The sequence below is a fragment of the Stegostoma tigrinum genome, chromosome 14 (assembly GCF_030684315.1).
Source record: "Stegostoma tigrinum isolate sSteTig4 chromosome 14, sSteTig4.hap1, whole genome shotgun sequence".
NCBI lineage: Eukaryota > Metazoa > Chordata > Chondrichthyes > Orectolobiformes > Stegostomatidae > Stegostoma > Stegostoma tigrinum.
Window position 1 is genome coordinate 2,685,815 of NC_081367.1, and position 20,393 is coordinate 2,706,207.

At 42.9% G+C, this 20,393-nt stretch overlaps 1 protein-coding gene across 2 annotated transcripts in view; it reads left to right on the plus strand.

The window, feature by feature from the left end:
- The window catches only part of LOC125457628 (ephrin type-B receptor 1), a 442,864-nt gene that overhangs the window by 282,396 nt on the left and 140,075 nt on the right, over window positions 1-20,393 (plus strand). For both annotated transcript variants that reach the window (XM_048542134.2, XM_059650941.1), the window contains exon 5: window positions 13,047-13,382. In XM_048542134.2, the coding sequence (XP_048398091.1) occupies window positions 13,047-13,382 (336 nt within the window). The remainder of the gene's footprint in view (window positions 1-13,046; window positions 13,383-20,393) is intronic.

The window sequence follows — 20,393 nt, forward strand, 5'->3', positions numbered from 1 at the left end:
CATTTGACAGGGTGCTACACCAAAGGTTGCTGCAGAAGATAAAGGTAATGTATTGGTATGGATAGAAAATTGGTTGACCAGTAGAAAGCAAAGAGTAAGAGTAAATGGGTGTTTTTTTGGTTGGCAGTCAGTGGCTAGTAGTATGCCTCAGGGATCAGTGTTGGGACTGCAATTGTTTACAATTTACATCGATGATTTGGAGTTGGGGGTTAAGTGTGGTGTGTCAAAATTTGCAGATGACACTAAGACGAGTGGTAGAGCAAAGTGTGCAGACGGCACTGAAACTCTGCAGAGGGATGTCTAAGTGAGTGGGCAACGGTCTGGCAGATGGAGTACAATGTTGATAAGTGTAAGGTCATCCATTTTGGTAGGAATAACAGAAAATGGACTATATTTTAACTGGTAAAAAATTGCAGCACGCTGCTGTGCAGAGGGACTTGGGTGTCCTTGTGCATGAATCGCTAAAAGTAGTTTTGCAGGTGCAGCAGGCAATTAAAAAGGCAAATGGAATTTTGTCTGTCATTGCTAGAGAGATGGAGTTTAAAAACAGGGAGGCAATGCTGCAGCTGTATAGGGTCCTGGTGAGGCCACACCTGGAGTACTGTGTGCAGTTTTGGTCTCCTCACTGGAGAAGAGATATACTAGCACTGGAGGGGGCACAGAGGAGATTCACTAGGTTGATTCCAGTTTTGAGGGGTTTGGGTTATGAGGAGAGACTGAGTTGGCTGGGATTATACTCATTGGAATTCAGAAGAATGAGGGGAGATCTTATAGAAACATATAAGATTATGAAGGGAATAGATAAGGTGGAGGCAGGGAGGTTGTTTCCGCTAGCAGGTGAAACTAGGACCTAGGAGCATCGCCTCAAAATAAGGGGAAGCAGATGTAGGACTGAGGTCAGGATGAACTTCTTCACCCAAAGGGTTGTGAATCTGTAGAATTCCCTGCCCAGTGAAGCGGTTGAAGCTACCTCGCTGAATGTTTTTAAGGCAAGGCTGGATAAATTTTTGAACAGTAAAGAAATTAAGGGTTATGGTGAGTAGCCGGGCAAGTGGAGCTGAGTCTCAAAAAGATCAGCCATGATCTTATTAAATGGCGGGGCAGGCTCGAGGAGCCAGATGGTCTACTCCTGTTCCTAGTTCTTATGTTCTTATGTAACCACCTTGTTTGATACTGGGAGCCAGTTCGCCTGCCAGCACCATCCATCTCTAGCCCAGAAGTGGTAAGTGCTAATACTGTTTCATCAGGCTAATGACTGGTGTGTGTGGCATTAATGCAGACAATTTATAATTTGAGATTCCCATAGTCATGAACCAATTTGTAGCAAGAACTAGCTTTGTGACATTATCTCTGATTGACCAATGCCTCCATTCCTTATCTTTCAAATTCAGTTAACATTGGGTGCTGATGACTTCTCTTCACTAATGCTGATCCTGTATCTATCAGTAAGAAATGGGCAGTAAGAGGATGGAATGACTGAATCCACAATTTACAACCTCATGCGTCCCAGGATGTTGTGTGTACTTCTAGAACTGAAATTCAGGACAGTTTAATCTTCTTGTCTATCAACAGGAGAAAGTCAAGCGTACAAGGCAATGAAATGTGCCCATTCCATTTTATCCAACAGAACTGAAAGTATCATTTGGAAATCCATTCCTCAGTTTCTGATGTCCTTCTTGCCTTGTGGTGCCGGGAAATCCCAAAGATTGTGGTTAGTCTATGCTTGGAATGGGCATGGGATGTATCAGTGGGGATCCTGGGCTATTAAGAGTTTATTGATGTAGCTGATATTCAGGTATCATACCAAGTAGTTACATGGCCAACGAGGTCAGAGAAGAAAATATTGTTCCCTTAAATGGTAGGAATGAGAACTAAAGGGCACAGATTTCAATTAATTGGTAAAAGAAGCAATGTCAACACGAGATAGAACTTTTTTACGCAGGATTAGGATCTGGAATGTGTTGCCTGAGGCTTTCAAAAGTGAGTTAATTTTATGGAGAAAGTAGGATCATGGCACTGGGTGAATTATTTCTGAGGAGAACCAGTACAGACATGATGTGTCAAATGGCCTCCTTCTGTGTTGTAACCAACTGTGGTTCTGTGATTTTAAATACTTGCAGTATCTGCAGGCACACTGTAAACACGGCAGACCACAAGTTTGTAATTAAACTGTAACTCCTATTGTATGTAGAACTGGGTTTCTGACTTAATCTCCTATTTTTGTTTGGCCACATTGCCAGAGTTCTCACACTGTAATCCCATTGGGGAGACAGTAGTGCTGTGATGTTAATGTCACTGGATTCATAATCCAGGACCCCAGGCTAATTGTTGTCAGAATGTGGCAGATGGTGAAATTTGAATGAATAAACACCAGCCAAACATGTTTGTGTAACTGGTATCAACTGTTATAAAAACCCATCTGGTTCACTCGTGTCCTTTGGGCAAGGAAGTTTTGCCATCCTTACCTGGTCTGGCCTATATCTGACTCTAGACCCCACAGCAATGTTGGTGGATACTTAACTGCCCTCTGATCAATAAATGTGTTTGGCTCTTAACTGGCAATAAATGCTGGCTTAATCAGTGATGCCTACATTCCATGAACAAGTTCTTGAAAACACTCTCGTGTTGATCACTTGACATTACCAAATCTGCAGTGCCTCCGCTCCCAGAAAGTAATTGGGAGCTAAACAATCTCTTCAACTCGTGATAGGGGCTGAGTCTTGTGTGAGCCTGTGAAGAGAAAGGTAAAATCCAACTGGGATGCCTGTGTTATCTGGCAGAGCTCACACTCACAGTCTCCAGAAATTGTAAAGCAGCCAATATTAGATGTTTAAATCAAATGTTTGCCTTAAATCAAAAGCAGCAGGCTACTGTTGATCCTCTCTCATTTGTACCAGTAAGTAACGTCAAAGGGCTGATTGATGGACAGAGTATGCCAATTGTATGATCGATAATAACATGGGATTGGGTGAAACACTTCATCATATTAATAAGGCTTAAGAACAGAGATCACCTATAGTTTTGAAGAAATACTTGAGTGCAGGTGAACTTAACCTGTCAAATGAGGACCTAGAAATTGTTAGTTACTGGATTCATTTTTTCAGATGCCGCTTGGATTATTAAGGCCCGCAAGATGGAGGGTAGGTTGCATGTGTCTAGAAAATCACCATCTACCATATTGGACAATGGATAAACAAGGGAATTATCTTGGAATCTCCAGCATCTGCAGTTCCCATTATCTCGGATAAACAAGGGAGCTACTTTAACTGTGAGGATATACTCATCAAACACATATATCTGGTCAAAGTGATTATCATTCTCTGGGAGAGTCGCTGTGAGTGTAAGCTATGACAGACCATTCCACTCAATGATACATTCCTCTGTCACCCACCGCACATGAGTTTGCACAGGTCCAGTACATGCCCCTGGCTTTGCAGAGCTCACTTCCCCTTTCCTAATACTCAGGGAATGAAGCCACTCAGGGATGCCTGACATCAGTTGATTCTCAGAGACACTTCATTCTCTGTATGTTCACTCCAATGGCTCTTGTGAAGACCCAAAACAAAGTTGCTGGAAAAGCTCAACAGATCTGGCAGCATACGGATCCGGTGACCCTATGCTGCCAGACCTACTGAGCTTTTCCAGCAACTTTGTTTTGGTTCCTGATTTACAGCATCCGCAGTTTTTTTGGCTCTTGTGAAGACATTGGGACTAGATCACAGCTCACTTTAATGAGCAAAATTTTGATGGTCTCTGCTGTCATTGGAAGCTGTACCTCGATTGGGTAAGGAGAACGGTCTAAAGCTGATAGTTCTGAATCGAGGATGACTGAACTGGAAAGACAGTCTTTAGAATTTGCAGATTGGATGACGAACTATTACCCAAATACTAATTTTTGGTCTGTTTTGGGAGTAAGTCCCCTTCCACATTCCACACTTCGAACCTGACATTCCTACAACGCGAACGACAAAAACGTGATGCCTGTTGTTTCACGTTGAATTCTATACATGTACATGGTGCCAATGTAAAATCTGTAAAGGGAGGTTGGTTTAATGCAAGGTGGGTCAGCTAGGATGTTAAAAAAAGTTAAAAACTCAACTCACCCTGATTTAACAAGGCAGACAGCCAATCACCTCGTTGTGAGCAGGTTGTCCATTATAATGTGGTTGGCTAACCTCTGATTTATTATGCCTTACTGACAAAACCCCATCTGTGTAGATATTCTGGGATTTAGACAACCCAGTAAATAAAATAAAGCTCACAGGAGAAGATGTGTATTTTTTTTTTGCTTGTCATCCAGGAGATAGGACTGTGTATCTAGTCTGGCCCCACAGTCAATGGCCAAACTTCTTACTGCTCATAATCAGACACACCTCATCCAAATAGACCCAGCAGCATCTCAGGAGCACAAAAGCTGACGTTTCGGGCCTAGACCCTTCATCAGAGAGGGGGATGGGGTGAGGATTCTGGAATAAATAGGGAGAATATTCCAGAACCCTCACCCCATCCCCCTCTCTGATGAAGGCTCTAGGCCCAAAACTTTAGCTTTTGTGCTCCTGAGATGCTGCTGGGCCTGCCGTGTTCATCCAGCCTCACATTTCATTATCTTGGATTCTCCAGCATCTGCAGTTCCCGTTATCACTCATCCAAATAGACCATCAGTTTTGGAACCTGCACTGTGTGTTACCTCTGGGAATTTCACTGTCCCCAGGATCACTGTTACATTTGCATCACAGCAGGAACCAACTCTTAAAATCCCATTTCTTCACCATTACAGGTCAAGACCGCATTATCACCAAAACCCCGGCACTGCTAGTGTCTGTGACCCAGCCCCTCCCTCAGTCCCTGTGACACAGCTTCACTGTCTCTGTGACCCAGCCGCTCCCTCAGTCTCTGTGACCCATTCACCCCCCCACCTCTGTGACCCAGCCCCTCCCTTTGTCTCTGTTAAGCCGCTCCTTTCATTACAATAGTGTATGTATTTGTTTTTAAGTAATTAATTATCTTGAAGTTGTTTTGAGTTTGTCACATCTTGATATGGTGAAAAGCATTACAGAAATGACCATGATTATTTTCTTTACAAAAGTGTGGCTGAGCTCAGTTCCCAGTGTACTTTGGCATCTCCAGGTAAGAATTGGAGAGGAGAAAAAAAGAAGAATGATTATTGAAATTGTAACCTTGGTTGAATATCATCCTTCCTTTGCAAACAACAGAAAGAGACAAAGAGAGTATGCATATTACACTGCATGCATCTTTTGACGTGTGTCTGTATGTGTGCGTGTGTGTGTGTGTATGTGTCCGCACCTCACCTCTCTGTGCACTGTGTGTCTGTTTCCATCTATATTCTTGTGCGTGTGTGTGCGTGCCCATGCCCAGTGTATAAAGATACTTGCAAAATATTTGTTATTTTGGGGAGAGTGTAACCGTTGCCTTTCATTTACTTGATTTAACTCCATGTTGTGGAGTTATTTTTCAGCTCTTGTGATTTAAAGAGCTTTTTTTGTGTTTCCTGATCTTTATGGGTCAGTGACTGTAAATTGGGCCTGTTTTTCATGGGTTCCTGAATTGGCCAATTGCTGAGATACAGAACCAGTCACTGACGCTGACCTCTAGCCTGACAATCTTGTTGGCAGCACAGTCACACAGTAAAAGTCTGCCAAGCGAAAGGCACTGGCTGAGAAATAAGAACAAAATTAGTTTGTTTGAGGCCAGAATCCCTTGCATCTTTCAGAGAACCCATCTCTTTTCTATCTTTTCACCTCTGTTGCTTGTTTCTGTGTACCATTTCAAAGATCAAAAGTAGTAACAGTTCTGAAAGGTTGAGAATCTCTCAGCTGCATGTAGGAAAATCTCTATAGCTTTTGCAACAAACTTTTGAATGGGTCCTTGAGGAATAGCGTTACAATTCTAATGCAAATGCATTCATTACATTTTAATGCTAAAAGGAGGACATTACTGCATACACATTGGCACATCCCTGAACAGAGGCGTGAGTGGGGCTGTGGGAAGGTAGGTGGGATGGTGGTAGGTCATTGCAGTTAGGGGATATTGGGAATTGATCACTGGAAACGGTGGGGTGGGTAGGTGAGAAAGATGATGGACAGGTCATGTCAAGTCAAGGAGTTGGGGATGAGAGGGAGTTGGACGTGGGATGAGGCCAGGGATGGGGAGATTTTGAAACTGGTGAATTCTATGCTCAGGCCGTTGGGCTATATGTTCCTGAGGCGGAATATGAAGTGCTGCCCCTTCAGTTTGCAGGCGCTGTCGTTGTGACATTGGAGGAGGCCCAGGATGGACTTGTCACCCAGGAAGTGGGAGGGTGTGTTAAAATGGTTGGCAACCGGAAGGTGTTATTGGTTCTAGTGTACAGAGTGCGGAAGCTCTGCACATCAGTCACCAAGCTTACACTTGGTCTCACTGATGTAGAGGAGACCACATCGGGATACAGTAGACCAAATCGGAGGACATATAAGTGAACCCCTGTCAGATGTGGAAAGATTGTTTGAGGCCTTCGATGGGATTGAGGGGGGAGGTGTAAGGGCATGTATAGCACTTCCTGTGGTTGCAGGGAAAGATGCCAGTTGTGGTGGGACTAGTGGGGAATGTGGAGCAGATGACAGAGTCGCAGACAGTGGGGTCTCTATTGAAAGGCAGAGAGGAATGGGGAGAGAAATATTTCTTTGGTGGTGTGGTCGGATTGAGGTGGTGGAAATCGTGGAGGATGACACGCTTGTTACTGTCACCTCCATCCAAGGTCCTACCCCACACCCCACCCCACACCCAACACTCCAAACCAAACCCCAAATCCTACCTCATCGCCCACACGTTGCATCATGCTCTATACCCCAAAGCCTACCCTTCACCCCACACTCTACCCTATGCCCCATCCAACACCCTGCACCCCAAACCCTACCCTAGACTCCAAATTCTATCCCGCACCCCACACCCCAAATCCTACCACACACACCACCCCACGTCCTACATCCCAAGCCACACACCATCCCAAACCACACACCCCACATTCCAAATCCTACCCCTCACCCCATGCTCCAAACCCTATTCTATAGCCAATACTCCAGACCCCACCCCACATTCACACGCTACCACACATTCCACCTGTCACTGCGTCCCTCACAATACCCCTCACCCTATCCCACTCTGTGCACCCCCAAATCCCACTACCTGCACCTCACCCCTAATCCCCACCCCACATTCACTCAACCCCAGAGCTCCCACACACCCTCCACCCCATACCCCACAGCTGCCATACTGTGTTGCAGTGGTTTTCATAAATCACTAGATCTTCATTCTTGTGGTTTCCAATGTCATCCCAGTTCCTGATTATACCAACATACCTGGAGGTTTTGTCTGAATATCTCTTTCTTTTATTACAGCAGAAATGCTAACCTGTTTAAAACTAATCTTTAAAACCTACAGTCAAGTGGAGTGAACAATTCAGTCAAATGCAGTTATCTGTGTTTCCCAATGTGTCATTCTGCTCGTTTGCTGGAGAGTAATCATTCTGTCTCTTTCTTTCTCTCTGTGTCTGCCTCTATCTCTGTCTGTCCCCCACCATCATTGAACACAGTGTTCAATCAACTCCACAAAAAAGACAAGCCTGCTTGTTCGGTCCCGAACATGCTTTCGTGCATAAAAACAAAGTTGCTGGAAAAACTCAACAAATCAGGCTGCACCTGTGAAGGAAAAAGTCAGAGATAACATTTCGGGTCTGGTGACCCTTCCTTAGAACTGGACCCGAAACGTTAACTCTGTTTTTTCCTCCACAGATGCTGTCAGACATGCTGAGCTTATCCAGCAATCTTGTTTTTATTCCTGATTTACAGCATCCGCAGTTCTTTCAGTTTTTATGCTTTTGTGCGTACTAGGCATATGCATTCACCTCCCCATTTAGCTGGGATGTGAGATACTTGTATTATTTTTAGCCTCAGTTTTCCATCCCTCAAATGGAGGTTTTATGTAACTTATAACTGGGCTCAAGCAGAGAAGCAGGTGACACAGGTTGTGTGGTAAAGGTGCGTAGAGTTTAATGGACACCACACAGAGCACACAATTCATGGTGAATGATCAAGAGAGATAAAAACACATTCTATGTTCATGTTCAGAAGAGGCCATTCAGCCCATCGTAACGTCCATTCAATGAGCATCATTACCTAGTGCTATCTTATGCCTCTTCCCCATAACCTCGCACACCATTTCAATCCATATAATCATCTACCGCTGTCTTGAATGCCGCAATTGAAGCTGACCACGTTTCCAGGCAGTGCATTCCACACCCTAACTCCCAACCTGTGAAAAAGTTTCTTTATTCTCGTATTACCCTCTCTTCATTTGTAAATCACTTTAAAACTATACCCTTCTCGTTTTTGAAACAGCCGGAACTGAAGATGCTAGAGAATCTAAGATATCAAGGTGCAGAGCTGGATGAGCACAGCAGGCCAAGCAGCATCAGAGGAGCAGGAAAGCTGATGTTTCGGGCCTTAACCCTTCTTCAGAAATGGGGGAGGGGAAGGGAGTTCTGAAATAAATAGGGAGAGAGGGGGAGGTGGATAGAAGATGGATAGAGGAGAAGATAGGTGAGAGGAAGCAGGCGGGTCAAAGAGGCAGGGATGGAGCCAGTAAAGGTGAGTGTAGGTGGGGAGGTATGGAGGAGATAGGTCAGTCCAGGGAGGATGGACAGGTCAAGGGGGGGGGATGATGTTAGTAAGTAGGAGATGGGGGTGGGGCTTGGGGTGGGAGGAGGGGATAGGTGGAAGGAAGGACAGATTAGGGAGACAGGGACGTTGCAGGGAAAAGTGCCGGGTGTGGTGGGCCGGAGAAGAGAGTGGAGTGGACAAGAGAGTCCCAGAGAGAGTGGTCCCTCAGGAAAGCAGATAAAGGTGGGGATGGAAAAATGCCTTTGGTGGTGGGGTTGGATTGCAGATGGCGGAAGTGTTGGAGGATGATGCTTTGGATCTGGAGATTGATGGGATGGTACGTGAGGACAAGGGGGATTCTGTTTTGGTTGCTATTGGGGTAGGGGTGTTCAAAACAAATGATGTATGAAGCTAGTTCCAACCTCGAAGTCAGAACATTTGTTAACTCATCAAATATCTTCATTGTGGCAAGATTGTTTGGTGTTACTGAAATACTGGTGTGATGATTAAGAAGGAGGACCCCACCCTAATGAGATACCTAAGACAAATTTGCCATCAGAACGGGGACCAGCCACTGACCTGATTTTGAGAAGCATTTGTCAGAATGGGTCATGGAGAACTGTCAGAATGGGTACATTGTCACCAGAGCCGCAATGTGTATAAACTGCTACAACTGTGATGACAGCAGGGCATTAATTCAAACTGGCCGATAGCTTGTTTCATACTACTTTTCAGAGTAAAATAAACATCCACCAGCCTTCTTTAATTAACTCAAAATAATGCACGGATTATCAACAAACTTGTTCTTAAGGCAAATTATAATACTGGTTAACACACAAACTACGACCAAGTTTAAAAATATATCCCCCTTAATCTCTCTCTCTCTCTCTCTCTCTCTCACACACACACAAAGACACACACACACACACACACACACACACACACACACAGCAAAAAAAAGGCACTTCTGTGCAGAATTAATATGTTTATTTTATCACTGAGGCAAACAAATGAAAAAGAATACCCCTGTGGACCAAGAGCATGGAAACAAAGAATAATGTGATGACTTCTCATGTCCACTGGATTTTCTGTCAATGAAGCTGAATTGTTCAAAATATGTACATATATATCATATTTTCAAGGACCACCTGGAAATCTGCGAAAATTTTAAACCATTCGAATATTCCATAGATTGAAAAGGATGTTGCAGTTACTCCATCAGTTTCTAGTAAGGGATTAAACACGCATGAACTTTCATGTTCTTGGAAGCCACACTGTGCAAACAGTCTGACACCATTGTGAATGAGAAGACAAGATTTACAGTGGTATCAGTCTGCATGGGCACCAGAAAGAAACTAAAGCCCACCGCAATTTTCAAACTTAAAGCCATGCTCAAAATCATGTTCTTTACAGGAGTTCTTGGATGCATGTGCACAAGAGTTGGATGGATCAGAATAAAGCGATGTTATATCTGGCATGGACATCCTGGGGGCCTATATTAAGAAAGCAGAATTTTTTTTACGTGGGATATTTCTTGGCAGTACAGACATGATGGGCCAAAGGGCCTCTTCAGTTCTGTATGATTCTACGTTCAGATTTGATGCCTGTGGTAGCTGATGAGCCTGCAAAGATCTGTTGTTCAACCTTTAGAGGCAGTGCTCAACAAACAACTCGAGGGTCATGTTTGCACTGAATGGAATAGGTGGATATTTAATGAGGTTTTGTCATCAATCGTGTCTACAAAGTGACAACAGGTCATTCAAAAAAAGCCAAACATCTGATGCCATTAGGTGAAGATGAAGATAATATTTTGTGGAGGCTGATTATGAAGTTGAACACGTCACATCTGAACCAGAATGGGATCATTATGACAGTGCAATAGACAAAATAACTCAGGACAAATTTGATGAATTAATGAGATGCCAAAGATATTGAATTTGACGAGCTTTAAAATGCTTTGACTGTGTTTATTGTTATTTTTGTAAAATTAATTAATTCAATAAAACTGCCATCTTAATTTAATGTGAATTGCTGGTACGTTTCGTTTTCACATTTTGACATGATGACCACCCACATTAGCATTTTACATGTTATTCTTGGTGTGTAAGCCAACCACTATTTTTGGAGACTTCAAAGACTTAAGTGCTCTTACCTATGGCATTTGTCACTCTAACTCACTGTTCTTCTGTCAGTCAATCTGTCCTTCTATCTTTCAATTTGTTTCGCTTTTTATCTATCTGTTTCTTCAACTTATCTCCCTCACTGTTTCTTTTCCTGTCTACTTCTGTTTTCTTTCCAGCTGGCTGTTTTTCAATCAGATGTATCCACTATTTGGCTGTATATTGAGTTTTTGATCTGTCTATTAATCAATATATCAGTCCATCTCTGTTTAGCCTTTGATCGATTTGTCCATTTTTCTATTGATGTATCTGATTGATGGAGGAATTGTCTTTACTATCTCTAGATCTGTTAATCCACCAATCTATTTAACAGTCTCTCCATCTATCTTATCTGGCTTTGTTTTCCTGTGTCTTCTCCTTGACTATCTGTTTTTCTCTCTCTCTGTCTATCCATTTACAATTCTGATTGACTTTGCATTTCTATCTCTGCCTGTCTACAGAGCTAGCCAGTGTCCTGGTTGCATCACTGAAGATCATGTGCAAAGTTGAACAGATAGTATCTGTCCACAATAAAGAAGGTTAACTCCATATCAGCCAGTTACCTTCCTATAAGCCTCTATTTTAATTGTCAGCAAAGAGATGGGTGGCATGGTGTCTCAGTGATTAGCACTACTGCCTCACAGCTCCAGGGACCTGGGTTCATCCCACTCTTGGGGACTGTGTATGTGTGGTTTGCATGTTCTGCCCGTGTCTGCTTGGGTTTCGTCCAGGTACTCTGTTTTCTTCCCAGAGTCCAAAGATGTGCAGGTTGGGTGGATTTGCCATGCTAAATTGCCCGTAATGTCCAGGGATGCGTAGGCTAAGTGGATTAGCCATAGCAAATGCTGGATTACGGGGATAAACTGGGGGAGAGGGATGCTCTTTGACTTGACAGTGTCAAAGTGGTGAGTGAATGGCCTCTTTCTACATTTTAGGGATTCTATCTCATAGACGACTAAAACTCTATGGAAACAGATATCTCAAGCTGGAAATGTCCCAAACCTACAATCCTTTCTCTGTCCTGGAACAGTTTGTTTGCCCTGTGATCATGAGATGGAGATGGACCAACCTATTTTAGAACAGATTTGGGATTGTAAGGCTGGCAGGATAGAACATATTCCATGCCCCAATAGTTTTTGGGACATCAATTGTAATCTCAGACCCTATCCCCCTCACTCCTCCATGGCCTATCCCCTATTTCCCTTCAGAATCCTCCATTACACCATCATATCCCTCATGCCCTTCAATGCACGCCCTCACATATCTATTATTATCATGTTTGCAGTATCCATTGAGTATTTGAAATGCTCTGAAATTCATACAAAACATGTCAAGGCTTAACTGAAAAAAAAATGGTTCATCTTACAACCTCTTCAAAGTATCATTCACACAGTGCCATTTCTATCAATGGCAAAAGTTATCATTCACTCTGTGTCTCTTACTCTTCTTTACATAAATGTACAGGCATCAAAAATAAAGCAACTCTTCAAAGAAAGATCTGGTTTTTACAGGGCAATAAAGATGTCATTTAAACAAAGCTCATGCTCCCCTGCAAGCAATGTCAACATTTGCCCCAGAGCTGAGCTCAGTTTGAATTGCTTTATCTTTTGGGTTCCCATTCGGCAATAGTGCTCTCCTATGGTTTATGGCTCTTTCAAGATGTTGTGAGCTAAATCTACTAACAAGCCCGCAGCATCAAAATGGTAAGGTTACGACAGGTGCGGTGGGGATGTAGTCTGAAATGCCCACTTCTACATCCAGGCTATCCACAACATTAACCAACACTGGCAAAGATTGCTGAACATAGGCCGGGATCCCGGATTTGGTCCCTTTTTAATGCTTCCCAAATCTGGCCAACTCTTCATAAACCTGGGCCTGATCAATGTTTTGCTGAAAAAAATCATTCGATTGTGTATGAACTTTGAGATTAATGAATGCTGATCAGTGGGAGCTTGAGATGAACATTGTATTGTGAGATTACACCCTACATATGAAAGAGGCAATTTAACCCTTCAAGTATGCTCCCCCATTCAATAAGATCACGGTTGATCTTATTTTTATTCCAAATCCCCAACTTCCCCATCTATGCCCAATAAACTTTGATTCCCCAATTGAACAAGGATCCATGTACCTCCTCATTAAACAATTGGTGCAAAATCAGTAAAGCAAATAGCTGGCGCATAGGCAGGGAGGCTGATAAAAAAATGCATGACATTTTTATTTGCGTTTGTAGGTGTTCCATCAGGCCCACGTAATGTGATATCCAGTGTGAATGAGACCTCCATCATTCTGGAGTGGAATCCGCCAAGGGATGTTGGGGGCCGTGACGATGTCATGTACAACATTGTCTGTAAGAAGTGCCATAGCAACCGGCGGTTGTGCACCCGATGTGATGAGAACGTGGAGTTTGTGCCAAGGCAGTTCGGCCTGACAGAAACCCGGGTGTTCATCAGCAGCCTTTGGGCGCATACTCCCTACACGTTTGAGATTCAGGCTGTCAACGGAGTGTCTGGCAAGACGAGATTCCCCCCACAGCATGTGTCTGTCAACGTGACCACCAACCAGGCCGGTAAGTGACTCTAGTATCTGTCTGCTTCACTTGGTGTGCTTTCCACTGACATTCTTGCTTGTCTCCCTTCATTGTCCCTGGCTTTCTGTCACTTCTGCTTTCCCCAGCGATGTGTACCACCCCAGCATGTTACTTGACACCACAAATTGGCCAACTGAATCCATCCCAACAGCCTGCGAGTCATGTAGCCTTGTCTTTTCTGTGTAAGAATGGATGGAAAATAACTCCTTCCTTCCTTCATTTCCCTGTCCACAGATAAGTCTGGCCCACGTTAGTATGAGCTCCACTCCATTAAGTGTGAGGAAGAAGATCCCAAATGCTGTTCAGCTATAACAGGGATGAAACTTGTTACTGTTGACTCCAGTCTGATCTTCAATGGTGTCTAGCCAAGTAAGCCCAGCTTCCAGTCTAGACCAAGACCTTGTAATCGCTACAACATGAATCAAACTGGAGTGTATTCCCTTTACATTTCTTCTCATTTGCTCTCTGCCCTTCAACCACTCAATACAAAGCCACAACTCCATTGTAACTCACCCCAAGACCCATTCACCATACCTTTGCTTGTTCAGCTGAATTCGCTCTGGATTTGGCAATCCCTTAATTTCAAGATTCTCACCCCTCTTTTCGAATCCCTCCCTAACTCACCATCCTGACCAGACCACCACCCTTCACTGAATCTCTGCAACCTGCTCCAGTCTCCAATCTTCAGGAAGGTTAGTGCTCCTCTAATTCTGGACATTGCTTATTTACCTGTATCCAGCATCTAGGGGCTGTGTATTCACCTACCTGAGTTCTGAACTCCAGAATTCCCTTACTAAATTTTAGAACTCCTGACCACCATCTCTCTCCTTCCATCCCTCTCTCTTTTCTCTCTATGCACCTTTAAGTCGCTCTTCCTGACCCAAGTTCTTTGACAAAATTTTAGCCCCCTATCCTAACATCTTCCTGCATGGCTTGGTATTTATGCTGTTTCAAATGCTCTTGCGATGCACCATGGAATGTTTTACAGTGTTAGAGATGTTTTATAAATGCAAAGTGTTGCATAAAACTGAATAGAATGTGTTGGATTTGGAAGGTAACAAAATAACATAAGGAAAGGCATTCACTGCTCAAATTACCATATTCTTTAGGATGTCTGAAGAGATCTCAATGCATCTGAGCATTTTAGCATGGAAGAAACAGCCCCTTTTATTTAGTATTCTTTCTCATTCTTGTGTTTACTTTATGAAAATTCTATTTATTTTAAATGATATACTGTCAGGCTAGATGATAGGTGTGAATTACTACACATCCCGCATCCTTAATAAATCTCATTCTGCCCTGAAGCCAATTGAGTGTAACACTGAACTAAAATAAAGAGCTTAATGAATGTGTGGAGGTGTGTGGCAAGAGATGCTATTGTGTCATTTTTTGCCGACGTGATTGCTATTGAGCAAAGAGAGTTTGTTTCGAAAGCCAGTAGGTTTCCTAGCTTCTGACTCTGCCTGGTCTATCGTTTCTGTGTGAAAAAGCCTGGTGCCTGTTCGCACTGATGATTGAGCATTGGGTGAAAACTGTAGAGGTGAGAGAATTGCAAATTGGAAATTCCAGTTCTCAGCATTGATGCTTGGTGCTACATGGCTGTTGACAGTCCAACTGAGAGTGTTGTTAGGAAGCAAAATGTTTAAATCAGCATTCCTTTACTTTGCTAAGTGGAAAAGATTTATGCTGGAGAATAGGCTGACATCCTCGCTCATTGTTTGACTCACTTTCTCGCTGCTCTTCCAATCACAGGTTGATTCTTTTCTCATTTACTGCTGATAGCTCACCAGTGAGAATGAGAGAGAGAGAGAGAGAGAGACAGAAAGAGAGACCAGATCTGTGATTGAAGGAACAGTTCCTCACCCAATTCCATCCATTCTGCTGAAGAGAGTGACCTGTCTTTGATGGGTCACTTGTCTGGTTGAGCCATCCCAGTACTGTGCGGAATTTGAGTGGCAAATTCACCCTCCATAACACCCAGCAGCACTCAGTATTTTGAGCCACTTCTGACTGGTATCCCAGCATCTTGAGATTTCCGTGGCAGCTTCAGCAGTTCAAATCCCACACTGGGATCCAGATAAAGTCTTAGAAAAATGTAAATTGCACATTTATATGATTGATGAGATTCCCATCATCTCCTTGTGGCTTAACAAAGAATCCTAGAATGGCTACAGCCTGGAAACAGACCATTCAGTCCATTGAGTCCATACTGTCTGTCCAAAAAGCATCCCCCCCTACCCTAACCCTGTAACCTTGCATTTCATATGGCTAATTCACTAGCTTCCAAAACTTCGAACTGTGGAAGGAAATCAGATCGCCCAGAGGAAACACACACACACTCTGGAAGAATGTGCAAACAGACAGTTGCCCGAGGGTGGAATCAAACCAAGTTCTTTGGCTCTGTGTGGCAGCAGCGCTAACCACTGAGCCACCATGCCAACCGTATCGGTCTGCTGAAATTCCTTTGAGATGACAGACATGCTAACACACAGGGGCCAATCTCCCATGCCAAAACCATGCGGCTTTACACCGCAGTAATGTAACAGCTCAGTCTAGCTGCTTGTGAGGCAAAATGGCTTTCAGATCCCATCGCAATCCACTATGGAGACGGAAACACAGGACAGCCTTGAGCAGGAGTTTGCTGTCAAGGTGAATAACCATTGTCTGTTTAACCTCCCAGCTGTGGAATGTGCTTTATTATTACAATATCAGAGGCTGAAACATGATGTCAATGTTAATTGTGAATTGTGAGCTTGCCACTGTGTTCCATCAGTTGTACAGTCAGCCCTTCACATGCTGTGTTGAAAGACTCTATTATCCGGATATTCCCCTAGGAGAGGGAAGAAAATATGTCATTTCCCGGCCTGGATTCAAGTCTTTTTTTTAAATAAATGTATATACTCAGCCATATGAGCCATATTCCGGGCCTTACACTCAGAATTGAAGTTTTAATCTTCCTTTTCATTCAACATCATTAATAAGGATGGTGCTTAAGTAGATGGTGTCCTGAAGTATTTGTGGAATGACAAGTCTGTGTGTTATTTGTTCCTATATTCAGAAATCAGTGACATGTGTAACAATTTGTGCTTTATTTAGAATGTATAGAAAACAACAGAGGAAGTTAATTCCTTGTCTCCTTGCAGCCTTCTCTTGTGTATATCCTTCTTTCCTGGCTTGACACTGTAATGGAATTCACCTTCCTGCAGAATTTTCAATTGTTGCTATTTGTTTCCTCTTAGGTTTAGGCTGACAACCTATTCTGAGACCTGTGTCCCTCACTTTCACAGTCTGCACATTCAATCATTCTGTTTAGCATTTCCCTTTTTCACTTCTTGGCCCTCTGACACACTGTGAGCTGGGCTAGGTCTGCTTAAAGATCAGCTATGTGAAAAGTGTTAGGTTTAGCTAGCAAATCAAGTAAATTGCAGGAATTTGATGAGAGTGGGAATTTGGTGCAGATGGGAAAAGAGTTTCAAAATTCTTAGAATCAAGGTGTATTGTTCGAATCCCAGCTGAAGGCAGTAGTGGATGTATCAAATTCCTCGTGAAATCTACCATGATAGACCAGCTATTTCATTTTTTTTGTTTACAGTGGAGGTCAGTCACTGAGCATGTTCATAAAAGGCTGTAGACGTACTTTTAACAAAAGAATATAAAACGTTTATTGCACACATTAGAAACAAACGTATATTACAGAATACAAGACTGTTGGAGCAACCTCATTACAAATGCCTGTAAGAAAGCTTCATCCCTTTTATTCCACCAATGCACTTACAAATACTCAAACCTTAGTGACGGGTCACCCCTATCTCCATGCTGAACTGGCAATTGATTTCCTTTTGGTAAATTTCTGTGCATTCACTCAATACTATTTTTTTTCAATTAATGTCATTTCCCAAGACTCTTCATATAAACTATGAACTCCTCTCACTTATTGCATAACATGAGCTCCCTGGGCTCATGTCTTTAATAGCCTTTTGAGAAGTTCTCCTCCTTGATATCTCTACAGCCTTGTTCTTCTGGAATTTCTTCTCACCGACTTGCTTCATTGGTCATACCATTGAGTACAGGATTTGGGATGTCAAGTTGTAACTGTATAGGACATTGGTTAGGCCACTACTGCATGCAATTTTGGTCTCCCTGCTATAGGTAGGATGTGGTGAAGCTTCTGAAGTCACAAGACACTGGGTTGTCGTCCAACAAGTTTACTTGAAATCACAAGCTTTCAAAATGCTTCCCCTTTACCAGGAGAAGTGAAGAGAAGCACACGGGCACAGAATTTATAGGCAAAGAGATCAAAAGATCATATAAATCTAATAGGCAGGTGATCAAAAGTGTCAGACAGAGTGAGTAAAGCATCAACAGCTGAATAGTAAGTGAAGGGGATGACCTATAATACAATTAATTGAGGCAGGGAGATAATTACAAAAAATTAAGAATCATATAGTGCTGGTGACAAGCCAAACAGCTGGAACAACATGATAGATATAACAGTCACATGCCAAGGGCCTAACCAAAGTAACACATAATCCCAAACTGTACAAACTAATTAAGGTAGAGAGAGCACAACAAGTTATTGAGGTGTTAAAACAGGACAGTAAGGAAGATATTACAGATACAGAAGAGTGTGGCGGGGTTACATGTATCGTGACATGAACCCAAGATCATGGTTGAGGCTGTCTACATGAGTAAGGAACTTGGCTATCAGTCTCTGCATGGTGACTCTGCATTGTTGTGTATCTCGAAGGCTGCCTTGGAGGACACTTACCCAAAGATGGGAGGCTGAATGTCCTTGACCATGAAGACACTACGGCAGCAGATGAATGGACACTGCACAACAATTGCCAGACAGGATTGTTCCCTCCCTGTGGGGGAGCACGTCAGCAGTCAGGGACATTCAGCTTCTGATCTTTTAAAGTGAAAGGGGAAAGATTTAAAAGGGGCCTAAGGGGCAGCTTTTCTCATGCAGAGAGTGGTGTGTGTATGGAACAAGCTGCCAGATGAGGTGTTGGAGGCTGGTACAATTACAACATATAAAAGGCACCTTGATGGGTACATGAGTCGGAAGGGTTTAGGGGAACATGGACCAAATGCTGGCAAATGGAATTAGATTAATTTAGGATATTTGGTTGGTATGGATGAAGGGTCAGTTTCCATGCTGTACAACTCTATGACTCCATGACTGTTAAGCACCTCTGGACTTTTGGCCAAACCTGACTGTATGGAATCTACTAATAACAGGCATTTCTGCTGATGGACCTCTTCCTCTGTATGAACTACTTCAGACTACCCCCACCAACCCCCTGACCCCGTATCTCCCGATCACTGTCTGAGTGCTGGTCAGAAAGTAGACAAGAAAGTAAACCAGTACAGAATATAGTAACTCCTGCCATTAAAAAGAGGCAATGGTTTGCCTCCAATCGGTTTGCAACCAATCCAAGGACAAGGACACAGTTGACTTGAAGTACACTTAGCACTTCTATGGGATTTGGTGATCAGGATCCCTTGCCAGAAATATGGGAACTCTTTCTTAATGTAAAACAGTCAGAGTGGAGTGGAGATTTGTCTGTGATTGCCACTTCTCAGAAAATACAGCCTTGACTCTTCTCTTTCCACCTTGCATTAGTCATCCTCCACTGTATCTTTTAAATCTTCCTATTGCAGTTTTACATTGTCAAATTCAAAACCATGGATTTTTGTTGCAGTTTAATTTGGAGAGCAAAATATTTCATTAAATGTCATTGCAAACTAACTTTTGACCATTAAGTCTGAAAATATTCACACGGTTTCCCTGGTGACTGGTCTGAGGATGGTCACTTGGCAGTGTTAGTGACTCTAGATAAGTGCTTGCAGGTTAAAGCCTTACAGCAGTTGACTAAGTGTAATATTCCCATATGGTGAGATAACAAGGTGTAGAGCTAGATGAATACAGCAGGCCAAGCAGCATCTTAAGAGCAGGCAAGCTGACGTTTCGGGCCTAGACCCTTCATCAAATATGGTGTATTTTTTTTGAAGCATTGTCATTTACTAGGGTGTCCACCCAGCAACTCCTGGGATTTAACTGGGTATGAAAATTAGGGACATCTCCAGGGATCCTGGTCAATATTCCTTTCCCAATCAGCATCAACAAATGAACAAGGTTCTGACCATCCATTTCATTGCTATTTTTGGGCCCCGTTGCCCACATCTACCACATGCACTGTACTTCATTGTACATTGTGCGTGATCTGACCCGAGAGAATTCCCAGTACTGATAATAAAAGGAAGTCATTATTCTCCTGCTTAAAATTCATTACCTTTCACTGGTACATTCAAATGGTAAAGGATCATCTATTCTCATTTAAAGAACCCAGGTTTGATTTGAGTCACTTAATTTCAACAGGAAGCATTCCAGGGACTGCTGATCCTTTAAATGGTTTGTTCACACCTCAGTGCTTCTGATCAAGCTATATCTCCTCAGATCTGTTATGGTCCTTTGTATTGTTATTGGAAAGCTATTATACTTCTAATGCCTTGCTCTGAAAAGTGCTTACACTCAAAACCTTAACGACATTCCGTGACAGACTATATGGCTTTGACATTACAGTTGCGTTCAAATAGTGCCATTTCTTTAAGAGAACTCAACCAAATAGCATTGACCATAAGTAAGTCGAGGAAATTGCTCAATTAAATTGTGACACGTGTACTGGAGACGTCAATGATGTCTGTTCAGCCCTGTATGATTTACCCAGCTAAATGTTCCTTCCAGTTCCTGTTCCAACTTCTTCTGTTGTTGTTAGGTCAGGCCAATGGTTGAACCTTGCAAATGGTTTGGAAATAAACTATCCTTGGTATTTCAGAAGCTTTTCATCCCTCCCTCCTTTTTTAAACCTTTGACTTGAGTCAGGAGATTACATTTTATTCATTTTACTCCTGCTTTGACTTAAAATTCACTGGGACTGACAGGACTGGCATCTAATATTGAGCTGTACATCGATGAGTATTCTTTGT